This window comes from Cyprinus carpio, chromosome A4 (genome assembly GCF_018340385.1).
Source record: "Cyprinus carpio isolate SPL01 chromosome A4, ASM1834038v1, whole genome shotgun sequence".
Lineage (NCBI taxonomy): Eukaryota > Metazoa > Chordata > Actinopteri > Cypriniformes > Cyprinidae > Cyprinus > Cyprinus carpio.
Genome location: NC_056575.1, coordinates 21125429 through 21138262, shown reverse-complemented (window position 1 = coordinate 21138262; position 12834 = coordinate 21125429). Strand labels below are relative to the sequence as shown.

Here is a 12834-nt window from a genome sequence, read left to right as displayed (position 1 = left end):
TGCAATCAACATAGCTTTTTTTGCTGGGTCAAAAACGACACAATCAGGCCATCAGGCATCTGGGTGGATGACAAACCCACAAGGCCAGAAATTTGTGTTTTTTGTTCTGCAATACTCCTAAATGGCTACAGGCTCCAGTGCTAAGCCCCTTTTCATTGCTGCTGTTTGTGCTGTTTCTCTCTGAATTCGTTCAGCAATGTGTTCTGAGGAGCTCTGGCCGTGAACATGGCACAACTCCCTGAAGCGCGAAGAGGTGATCCGTGGCTTTCTAACTCTGTACCACTCCACAGAGTCACTCTGTTTCCTTGTGGCAGCTTCTATTCTCTTGAGTTCTTGCCATAGCGAATAAACTGTGATAATGTGAGAAATGTTCAAGGTGTCTGAATAAATGTAGTTTTTATTGTATGTATATATATATTGTGTGTGATGTTCAAATATATATATATATATATATATTATATATATATATAGATATATTATATTTCAAGGTGTCTGAATAAATGTAGTTTTTATTGTATGTATGACACAGAGAAGTGTCATTATAGTTAGTTTTAAATGTTAAATGTTTAAATGTTCAAGATGTCTGAATAAATTTAGTTTTTACTGTGTGTATATATATATATATATATATATACACACACACACACACACACACACACACACATATATATATACATTATATGCATATGTACGTAAAATACTGACACACTGAGAAGTGTCATTATAGTTAGTTTTATTAGTACTTAGTTTCTTTATTTTTCAAATAATAATAATAGTAATAAAATTAGAGTCAGCCAGCTGGCAATAGTTCAAGGGCAGAGGTAATGCCTCTTATAATTAACAATATTATTAGTTTTATTTAACATTTATTTAACATTTTCTTGGCTTAACCCCAATACACTTTTCAACATATGAATGCAATCAAAAAACATTCCTGGGAAGCTCCTATCGGTGATGATAATTTTATCAGACAGACAGACAGACAGACAGACAGACAGAGATGGAATAGTGCTAATGTTCATCAAAACACTTAGGTCCCCTGTTAAATGGTAAACTGCGACATCTCTTTGGTTGCTTTGACATGTCTTGCCAATTTCATGTTGACTTTGAAAATGTTCAATTGGCTAAATTTCTAAATCAATGTTACAATCAACATATATTGTAACACTGTATTATCAACCTTGCCATAGCATTCAGAGATAGTGAGAATGTGAAATATTGTTAAATGTAAGGTCAACCGATCAGGCGTCGCACTTCACCATATAACAGGGGACCAGTGTCCTTTAGTCTAGTGAAATCACCACTACATGCACAGACCTGTTGCCGTGTACGTGTAGCATGTACAGTTGTACATGTACTGCCTGTGTGGAATTGTTTTTATTATTTGACTTTTTTTTTTCAGCACAAACAAAAATGACCCTCACTGGTCCATAAGAAATATCAAAGGAGGATTCGTTGCAGAGTGTCTGACAAAATTAATGTCTTGTAATGTATAATGTACGCTCAGCACCACCGAGTGTTCCCGCGATCATTAAATCGAAACGTGCAAATGCATTTAAAAGCAATTTTAATACCCCGCGTTTTGAGAGCGACTCCCTGATGCGCGCAAATTAGGCTACATAACATATCTAGGCTATTATTAGTATGTAGGCTATGACAGGTTTTGTAGTTGTCAATAGATCTGCATCTTGCTTGAAAAATTTGTCTCTATTTGCACTTTGAATATATAGAGAGCACTTATTGTTAATTGTTATGTTATTTATTATGTGTTTATTTCTATGTTCAATTTGTGAAAAGGAGTTCCCTTTCAGTCGGTCACTCCCGACGTCACGTCGGTGATGACCGACAAATTGGGATCCTAATTCGAGTTTTGACCTCCACATGTGTATTAGTGTCAGGTTTTGTATGGACGGCACTTCAATAAAATACTTTTAAACATTGGTACTTAAGTCGTTTAACACACTGACATTTTTCAGAGCAGCACTTGATTCAGGGGCTCCATTTTTATTATCAACATTGCCATTACATTCAGAAATAGTCAGAATATGCTAAACGTTAATGTAAAATATAAATTGTTAAATGTAGGACAAGCAAACAGATGACCATTTGGGTCTTTGGAGGTTATATATATATATATATATATATATATATATATATATATATATGCTGACTTGCTGCATTGAAACGGATTTAAATAATAATAATAATAAAAAAAAACAGTTAGTACAGCATTTTGAATGAAATCAAGTCAAACTTTATTTAAAGTCCACACACACTCCTAAACTGATGGTTTGACACTTGCTTCTGCTGCACTCCTGACAACGGAAATGGTTTTCCAAGTGATAAACTATCAAGTTTATCACCTAGAAAATCTCATACGCTCTCTAAAAGAGCCCCCCTGCGGTAGTGCAGACTTTCACCCTCAGTGACGAGTGGCTACATATACAACAATAATAACAATACCATTAAATAATAAAAAAAATTCTGTAGTACTTTATGTAGAAGGTGCATTTTGCTTTGCAGGAAATAATAATGTAGATAATTATATTAAAATTAGTATTGATAGTATAAAGAAAAGTAAAACAAAAAATCAAAATGAAAATTATAAAATACCTGTATTTTAAACATTTTTAAAATAGTGCAATTTTAAAGTGGCTTACATCAAAGTTATAACAGGTCATTCCAAAACAGAGGCCCAAACAGCAACTGAAAACAGCAACTCAAAACAGCTGTAGTCAATCATTTCAATGCTATGACACACTGATGCTCCATTTACATGGACTATCAATGTTGTGGCACAATTATGACTCAACATTGATACTCCACATTGCAAGCTCTCAGTGTTTATGGGCTCAATACTGTTGACCCAAATTTCTCTTAATTGAATTTATTCTGTTGTGCACAAAGTATTTAACTGCTTTCCAATCTCTTCCATTATCCTTTAAAATCTTGTTTTCATTTATGCATTTTTCACAGTCCACTTTTCCAGGAGCCTTCATTTCCTTAAAGTAGTTCTTGAAACAGTGTTCTATGACTTTCCTCTCTGTTTCTGACCAGGGCTTTCTGGGTGTTGCTATTTAACAAAACAAAAAGATAAAAAAATATATATAGTAAATAAATATATGAATGAACGGACAAAAATGTAATGTCAGTAATGCATACTTTACAAAGTTGAAAACATGAAAAGACCATGATCTTCAGATCTTCTGTATTCTTTATGGTGAATGGAACATACCTTTCTGATTTAATGGCACTAGTGATTTACTGGTGTATCCAAGGCTGAAGGCTGAAGTCTTTCCTGAGTTGGCAGCCCTTATTTCAGAAAGATCATCCTCTGTGTCACTATTTCCTATAAACCACATGGACAGCAGCTCTTAATTAAAATTATAGAATAAATGAAAGTGATATTGCATTTAATGGAAATTATTTATTTATTCTATTTTTTTAAATTCTTAATTCAAAAGTTACAAATAAAAACTTACCTTCTTGAATTGTCTGTTTTTTTAAATTAACATCCTCTGCCTCTGAGTTGGAGTCCTCCTCAACTGTAACAAAATGATCAAATACTCAGTACATTATTTAAAAATGAAAAGGTTTTACAAAGTGTGGACCTTTTGCCTTGTTTAAAAAGGACAAATACAAATTTACTTACAGTTTATGTTAGGTGTTATGTCCTCCAGGGATTTTCCTTGAAATTTGCTGATTCCACTTTGCAAGGCAAAAAGAATTCTGCTCACTTTTGCAATTTGCAACGTTTCTTCAGGGAGTCTATAAAACTCCCTATGGACGTCAATGTCATGTCCCATGAATGTGGCTAGCTGGTCGAGTTCATGCGTTTTTAAGTTGAGTAGCTGAGAAACTGTGGCTACATGTTTTCTCAACTTAGTGGAAGTGATATTTTCTGGATGTTTCGCTCCACAGCTTTCGGCATATCGCTTTAAGCTGTCACATCCACGCATGTTCTCTTGTGATCCATAATAAGGGCGTGCAAATATGTAGGGATTCCTAGGGGAAATCCCAGCCTCCTCTGTAGTTTTAATTAGAAGGTCCACTGATTCTTTTACATTTACTTGAAATAGTATTGGTACTTTGCGACCTCTTTTCCCTCGTACCTCTACTCTGGTGAGATTCTCACATAGTTTCTTCTCAAAAGGTGAAAGACTCTCCAGAATTTCATCCTGCATATTGTGTTGGTTTCTCTGCAGATATGTTGTAACTTCCATCCTAGAAACCTCACCTTCACGACGTCGATTGAATAAAATGAGCTGTGCCAGAGTCCACTTGGGAGAGATCACTCCATGACCTTTGGGATGGATGGTCAATGAGTGCTTTTTTGTTGACCTTCTCTAGGCACTTTAAGTGATCCTGAAGCTTCCTGATGTCTTAAGCTAGAGGCAGCGTTTGTGGGCTATTCCATTTTTTCTGGTATAATGTTTTCAGTGCATTTGATGACACATGGATTGTCCATTCCAGTTCAATTAACTTGCTAAAGTGCACTGCTCTTCCCTTTAAAGCATCATCCTCTTGACATAAAGCCTCCCCTTGCAATATATATGACACTTTGACAAGGGAATGTCGCAGTTTCAGTGCTGTTGAAGGAACTGAGAATCTGTTTGTAGAGCTGTCAAATCCGGTCATCTTTTTCACAGCTTCAAGTACTGTGTTAAACTTTGCTGGGTTGATCAAGTCCTTTAAAGCAACAATGTCCTTGTCAATGGCTCTTGCCACCAGAAGAAGTCTGGCAAGTTCCCTCATCTTATTTCTAATATCTGCCCGGTGTCGTCCAACTTCTCCATTTTTGAGGAACATTCTCTCACCCAATGACAGAATCAACGAATCCGATTTTACTACCTGTGTTATATCATCATATGTCATGTCTTCAATTATTTTTTGAAGTCCACTGGAAATTGTTGAGTCCATGGGCAACAACAGGGAACAGCTTGCCTGAACCTTCCGCTTCCCTGGCATATTGTCTTTTACTTGTAATTTGCAACGCTTATGATGTCTCCAGAGGTCTGTTTTGATATACATAGCAAAGCAAAACTTGCAAGGCAGATAGTCAGTTGCTGTTGACACAGATGTTGCTTGTCTTTTTGGAATAATCTCCCCTTTTCCAGAGGATAGGACTGAAATATTATGGTGGTAGTTTCCCATGTTCCTTACTTTGGTTAAAAAAAGATTACGCATGGTTGAGCCTTGCTTACATGACAGTGCCTTTGCAACTTCATCCTCTCTGGAAGGTTTCTGTATCAGATGTCTTGTGATTTTTGCATAAGGCTTTTCACAGTAAAGGCAGAAATTCTTTTTGTCATAGATGCGTTGATATGGCGTGTTTGAGGATACTTTCACTTTGATCATATTTTGTTGTTGAGATGCACAACCTTGGGCACATTCATCCATTTCCATCCTAGCCTTTGTAAGCAGTTTTCCTTGGATGGCTTTTTCTTCTGCTACTTTCCCTTGTGCTTGTTTTGTTTTGCTTTCTTTTTTTTCTTCATCTTTGTCTTCTTCTTCCTCTGACGTTTCCAAGAAAGGGTATACCTGTTGTTCTGTGTTGTTCTGCAATACATAAACATTACTTAAATTAATTTGCAATTAATAACAGTGCTATAATCTCTGCATTATTCAAAACCCCTGGTTATGTAAATAAACCCCTAATTACCGTTTCACACTCAGATAATTCCTCTTCAGTGTGGGAATATGAATCTGTCACATCACTGCAAAGATTCTCTGGGATGTTCATCTCATCTTGTGCTTGAGGAAAGCAGTTTTCTATATGGGCTCTGTCCTGTAAATGAATAACAGTGTATGAATCCATGTAACACACCTGATTAAGGTCTACTTTTGTCTGACCCGTGTTTAACAATGCTATGCCTGTTGCTTAGAATAAACTGTAAGAATAAACTGCCTATGGATACTTACTTTATTTCCATTCTTATTGCTGTAGCTGTTTGTGGTTCCAATTTGATCAGACTGGTGATCGAAACCTGTAAATTCACACCAATGTTTATATCCAATAATTTAATGATTATTGTAAACTCTACAATATGTCTTTGCACTTACTTTTGAATGCCTGAAGGCATTCCTCAATAGTAGGACGCTCTTCCATTGATTTGCTCAGCATTCTGCTTAAGATATTTTTTTGTCTTTCATCACATTGAAGTGTGAAGTTACTCGTTCTGACATTGTGAGATAGACCAAATGGATCCTTGGCGTAGGGTGTAGTTGTCTGATAAGGGTGTTGCCCATCCGTCAGGATGTAATGGACCAAGCATCCTGCTACCTATAAAATAGAAGATTAATTTATAACAATGGCTAGTAATGGCCACCTAACTAAACTGTACAGAATTAATCAAATTAGTTGTAATAACATTGTTATGAATGCTGACATGCAGGACAATTCAACAAGTGCTCTTTTTTGTAAAACTGATTTTAATTAGTTCATTAATTAATCATTTTATTAATCATATTTGTTACAGACTAAAATATTATCATTGCATACATTAAACTTGTTGACTTGCACCCCCTTTTATACCCAAACCCAGACCCAAATTAAAAAATTCATGTAATAACGCACTAGTCTTTAATGATTAACCTAACATTTTAAGGATCCAGAATTGTGCATTAGTTAAGAATAAACAAACTAGTAATTAATGATTAACTTTTTCACAATTACTGAGTGGCACTTACTAAGTGATATTCAAGTTTATTGACCAGAATAAGCCAATAATTATTGATCAACTAATGCATTATTCTGGATTACTAATGCATTATTCCCTTGAAATAAAGTGTTTTTTTTAAAGGGTAAAGTTTCACTTTACAATAAGTCACATCAAGCCAATTTCTATTTATAGAGCACAGCATTAACACAACCATCGTTGATCCAAAGTGCTTTACAATAAAAGGTTACTTAAAAAGTAATAGAGAACAAAAATTAAAAGGGGAAAAAAATAAAAAAAAATATGTATATATACACATAAAAAAAAAAAAAAAAAAAAAAAAATACCATACACAGCATCACTTAAATGCAAGGGTGTAAAAATGAGTCTTTAAGTTTGATTTAAAAACACTGAGCGATGGCCAGGACACATTAACTAACAATGAGCAATACATTTGTTAGAATATTTATTAAGCTTTGTTAACATTATTTAATAAAAATACAACTGTTTATTTTTTGTAAATGTTAGCTCAGCTCCATTAAATAATATTTATTAATACATTATTAAAATCAAACATTGTATTTGTTAATGATGAAAGTAATGTTTACTAACATTAACAAACACTTTAAAAGTGATTTTCATGTTAACTAGTGTTAACCAATGACACCTTAAGGGAAAGGGGTACTGTTTTATGAAATATTGTAAAGACCATACCAATGTGGATTTTTTTTCTCACATATACAAAGCTTCCATTTGATCAGTTGTCCCTATTGTTTTGTAGTGCAAACTGCCCTATTCATGCTCTCATTACCCCCACAACATTCAACCCGATCTAACAGGATCAAACACTCCTAACCAGCAAGTTAATGATGAAAGTAATGTTTACACAGGTACAAAAACGGAGTGATGTAGGTGACAAGGGTTAGGGTGGGATTGGGGGGTGGGAGAGAGAGCATTGAAAGACGGGCAGCTTGCCTACAATACTAATAGGCAAATACTGTTCCATTTGGTATCAACTGTACCTATTGTTTTTTTTTGTAGGTGGGGCAAACCTGCCCCTATTCAGCTCTCCTCTCCCCCCCAAAAACCTTTCACACACCTCAACAGGATCAGAAACACCTACCCCAGCAACAAGTTTGTTTGGGGAGCATGAACGAGTTTTTAATGTTTTTTTTTTTTGAAAAGAAGACGTTTTTCTGCTATTCAAGGCCCCTGCCAATTTTATTGAATCCAAAAAATAACAGTGACTCCTGATAAATTGTGGGAAATATTATTTATATGTGTGGAAACAGCTTTTTTGTTTTCCTGTGTGAATATCTTGTTTCCAACTGTAATTTATTTCCTTGGATGCGCAGCTGTAATTTTTCAGTTATCATTACCCCATTGTCCCCCTTCGGTGTCACATGATCTTCATGAAAAAACTTCCCCTAATATGCTGATTTGAATGTTGTTTCTTTAATGATCCAATGTATTATTGTTAAACCAATCATTACTTAATGATTCCCTTATTTATCACTGGTTGAAAACATTTTTTTCCTGCTTCATAGTTTTTGTGGAAACTGTGATATATAGTACTTTTAGGATTATTTTGAAAATAAAGTTCAAAAGTACAGCATTTATTTAAAATAAACTTCTGTATAGGCCTATATATATATACTATATATATATATATATATATATATATATATATATATATATATATATATATATATATATATATATATATATATAGAGAGAGAGAGAGAGAGAGAGAGAGAGAGAGAGAGAGAAAACTGTTACTTTAAACTGTAATAATATTTCACAATTTTATAGTTTTAATTGTATCTATTTTTTCTTTTATTAAATAAATGTAGCCTTGGTTAGCAGAATATTCTTCTTTTAAAGACATTTAAAAATCTTACTGATCCCAAACTTTTGAGTGGTTATGCATGTATTTAGCATTGTTTGTAATAAGTTTGCCAAGATAATGCCATTATTTTACATTAAAACTCCTTCAGACAATCTCAACCAAAGTACTGTCTGTAAGACCAGACCTTTATACCTGGTAACAAATGTGCTACAAACAATACAATAACACCCCATGGAGAGGCAATGATAGTGTAACCTGATAGGATCTCTCCCATGGAGAGCCCATTCATTGATCTGATGTTGACCTTAGAGGCTAATTATATGGACCATTTGGTTCACACTTTTGTAAACATAAAGACAGCGGGCTACAGTTAATTGCAAATACATTTGACTAAAAATAATTAAAAACCAGTAATCTTTCAGAAGCAATACTTCAAAAAGTACTGGTAGTACTGATTGTTTTGGATTCACTGACGTATTGTACTTACTTATTATGATTTTCATAATAATCAGGTTTTGGAGTGGTCTCTTCCCTTTTTTACCCTTTAGGCTGAATTCCTTCCAAACACCGTAGGAGGCAACTGCCTGCATTACACACCGGGTGTTCTCCCCAGGGTTTGGACCTCCAACGAGGCTTAAATGATGTGTCTGCAAGATGGAATACATTTTCTAAATAGTTCAGTTGATATTTTTTGTTAATTAACATAAATGTGTTAATTAAGCGTTTCACGGACAGTTCACCAGTAACACACCACTTTTTTTCCTAAAGGTATCGTCTTTTATCTTTTCTTCCAGAGAGAGGAGTTCATTGATGGTGCCACACACTTCAAGTCTCATCTCCTCTGCTTGATGGCAAGTCCCATCACCCAGGGCACGAGCATAAAGTTCATGCATGGCTGCTATTGAGCTCCTCATTGCCTTCATCTCACTCTCTATGCTTACAATTTTTTGAGTGAGGAGGATAAGGAGGTGATCTGAGGAGAATCAATATTGATTCGTTAAAATGAAGGTATGTAAAACTAGGACTTTGAAATTAAGTTCTTCAAATGTATTCTTTTCATATTCACCATAAATGTCAGCCTTTTCTTAAAGGGATAGTTCACTGAAAAATGAAAGTTATGTCATTAATTGCCCACCCTCATGTCGTCAAAAACCTGTAAGACCTTCGTTCATCTTCAGAACACAACTTAAGGTATATTTTGATGAAATCTGAGAGCTTTCTGACCCTCCATAGACAGCAATTTAGCTGAATTGTTCTTAGACCCAGAAATAAAGTAATACCATTGTTAAAATAGTCCATGTGACATCAGTGGTTCAACCGTCATTTTTATGAAGCTACAAGTGTGTCCAATAGTCCATGTGACATCAGTGTTTCAACCATATTTTTATGAAGCTACAAGACACTGTCCTCCGCCGTTATCAAGAGTACCACGAAGCATGTGTGTGCAGTCTTCTGCTTGTAAACAAGGCACAGCATTTGTGTCTTCTACGTCAGCAGCAGATTTTAATTTCGGATTTTATTCGCATACATAGAACACATCAAATATGGCAAATGGTTAAGTATGGTAAGGTTAAACATTCATGCATGCAAATCTCACTGGTTTCCTTCAAATGAAGCATGCATGGTTTTGCTTCTGTTAAATCTGTTTCACAGGTAACTTAATTTTCTGTAAAGTTGCTTTGCAATGATTTGTATCGTAAAAAGCGCTATACAAATAAACTTGAATTGAATTGAATTGAATTGAATTTTATTCTCTCTGTTGCCACTGGCGCCATTTCATGAAGAAGCTGTGTGTTTCATTGTGAAAGCGAAACTACTTAGTTTGGCCTTCCAAAAGAGGACGATATCTGCTTTATCATGCCTGGAGTTGATATGTGCTGATCGCTGAGGAAATACATCAACTTTGCACTGTGGATCGCTGGATCGGCTTTCACCGTGGATGAAGCCCAGTCCAGCCTGGGGTCGTCACATGTGGTTGCCGCAATCCTCATTCCTTAACTTGCTGGTCCTCATTGACTTGCATAGTATTTTTCCCCCATTTAATGGAAGCCAGTTGGGACCAGCATATTTTTTGTTTAACAGCATTCTTCAAAATATCTTCTTTTGTGTTCAACAGAAGAAGGATATTAATACAGTTTTGGAGCATCATGAAGGTGCTAAAAAAAAAAAAAATGCCAAGTGCAAACACATCCTTAGTTAATGCAACCTAATGCTAAAGTAATGCTAATGAATAGATTGGGGCTATGCACTATAATTAAACAAAAAAACACTACCATTTTTCAGGGTGTCTCTGGGTGGAGAAGCTCTCCACATCTTGATGGCATCTTTATTGATTGATTGAAGGTGGTTTGCTTGTTAGGTCATTTTAATTTTTTATTTTCTGGTGGAACTGGCAGCTGAGGTTCAACTGTTGTAATAATAAAAGTTAATTAACAATAAAAAAATAGGAAGAAAAAATGAAAAAATCATGAAGTATACTGGTATTGGGATTGCCTACTGAAATTTATTTATTCTGAGACTTTTTGCATGAAAATGTACACAAAATGTGTTTTCTTTATCGGGCACTTCAAGCTTTTGTATTTTTTTAGTTATGTTCAGTGGTGGCCAGTAACAGTATTGTACCTGCGTTAAAATAGTACAATTATTGAATTATGATATGAATAATGAAGTATTTACACTTCAAAGTAAAATAAGAAAGCAAGAGCAGTTGAAAATGTAAATCAAGAAAAAGTAAAAAAAAAAAAAAATTAAGTTAATTACTTAAAGAACAGAGCTCTAACAATTAGTCGACATGTAAAAGTTTTACAAAATTACAAATTAACAGTCATGCAGTGATGCAGAACTGCTGGCATCATTGGGAACACATTATGTGTGATCAGTTTGAAAAGAGAAAGATGGTATGTCCTTACAAGGAGGGTGTTGCATTTGATAGCCCCGAGGAAAACCCACTAAATGTCTAATGCACATTCCTTACTCTCATCAACAGCTGCAAACAATTTGCTCTTACCTCTGAAATCCGGATCTGTGACGAAAAGACTTGGAATCCTCCCCGGCCCCTGCAACTGCTCAGCTGAGTCCGGGCTGCTTGAGGCTCGTAGGAACATTCAGATCAGGATAATACGTTACTCATAAATAAATTACTCAGAGACTCTTCTTTTAATAAAGTTTTTCGCATCACCATTTGTCATGGCTTCGTTTTATTAATAGATAATAACTCATAAGTAATAAAAATGAAAATAACAGCGAATAAGTCGTCACCATCAAAGTGTGGCCTTGCACACCTTTTATAGCCTTGCATATCATTTGCATTTCTTCCCTGCATTCTCCCTTATTTGGTTATCAAGTGTATTCATACACAAACAGAGTACATTTTATTTATTTCATGTAATTTATAGTGTCTAATGTTGAGTTTGAAGAGTTGAAGTGGAAGAATGCAGGGGTGATCAGCAACACACGTAAATGCTAGCATAAAAATATCTCTAACACCTCTTATGCATAGGTACAAGTATGTTCTGTTCAACCACAGAAATCACACCTGCATACACAGCAAAATCAACACAGCTCGGTTACGGTTTCATCTCCCCAGGTGTATTGAAAAATGTTTCACCCTTTAAACAAACAAAGCATATAGCAACTTAAACCACAAAGATTAATACCTTTAAAAATTAAAAACAAAAGAAAGAAAGGCGTGATCACAACTGGAGCTTTAAGTTTTAAAGACTCTAAACCATTTGTTAATGCTTGCAACTCGAGATGGATCTTATACTCAGCCATCTCTCTTATCAATTTCATTATTTTCTTATTCAAAGTTTCCTATTTACACATCAGCCTTTTCACAGTTCTCAGCTTGAAATTCATGTCCTGCTGGTATTCCAGTTTTCTTCTGTTCGGTGACACTTCTCCATTTTCGCTTGTTTTTTGACTTTTCGGCTTTCTTCCACTTGCAGTCCGTTAATGATGAGATCACCAAAGTCAACATTCACATTTGCTCTAAAGTCTCTGTTGCCTAAAGTAATTGGTCCGGCTGGGGATTGGTCAGAAAACCTCACACCTATATGATCCCCCTCAAATACTTCACACTCCAAAGAAGAAAAATTACACGGTAGATATCAAAGAGGACAGTGAGGATGCCTGGACAAAAGTATGGGTTGTCCTCTTTTGCTAACCATGTCTCATGACCTGCCACTTGTTCCTTAACTTCATTCATGGCCTGATGAAAAAAAGCAGAGAATGGTGATCTGGCAATAATAGATGCATGTCTTCTGTCTTCACTTTCACACATTTCCCAGTCTTTAGATTGGGTAGTTTCTTCCAGTGTATCCTCAT

General features: G+C 35.2%; 2 protein-coding genes across 3 annotated transcripts; both read right to left on the bottom strand.

Annotated features, from left to right (window-relative positions):
• Positions 1-2231: 2231 nt before the first annotated feature.
• Positions 2232-7506, bottom strand: LOC109071243. Of its 2 annotated transcripts, XM_042743793.1 has the most exons (5): positions 6064-7506; positions 5923-5987; positions 5663-5788; positions 4949-5559; positions 2232-2378 (listed from the first exon to the last, which is right to left on the bottom strand). In XM_042743793.1, exons 1-5 carry the CDS (start codon positions 6122-6124, stop codon positions 2360-2362), a joined length of 882 nt encoding a protein of 293 aa, XP_042599727.1. In that variant the 5' UTR covers positions 6125-7506; the 3' UTR covers positions 2232-2359. The 2 variants fall into 2 exon arrangements, with proteins under 2 accessions (XP_042599727.1, XP_042599720.1); XM_042743786.1 differs by lacking the exon at positions 2232-2378 and having other exon boundaries at positions 4293-5559.
• On the bottom strand, positions 2389-4272 carry LOC109109510. The gene is made up of 4 exons (XM_042743815.1): positions 3653-4272; positions 3483-3545; positions 3236-3349; positions 2389-3073 (listed from the first exon to the last, which is right to left on the bottom strand). Exons 1-4 carry the CDS (start codon positions 4221-4223, stop codon positions 2853-2855), a joined length of 969 nt encoding a protein of 322 aa, XP_042599749.1. The 5' UTR covers positions 4224-4272; the 3' UTR covers positions 2389-2852.
• Positions 7507-12834: the final 5328 nt, after the last annotated feature.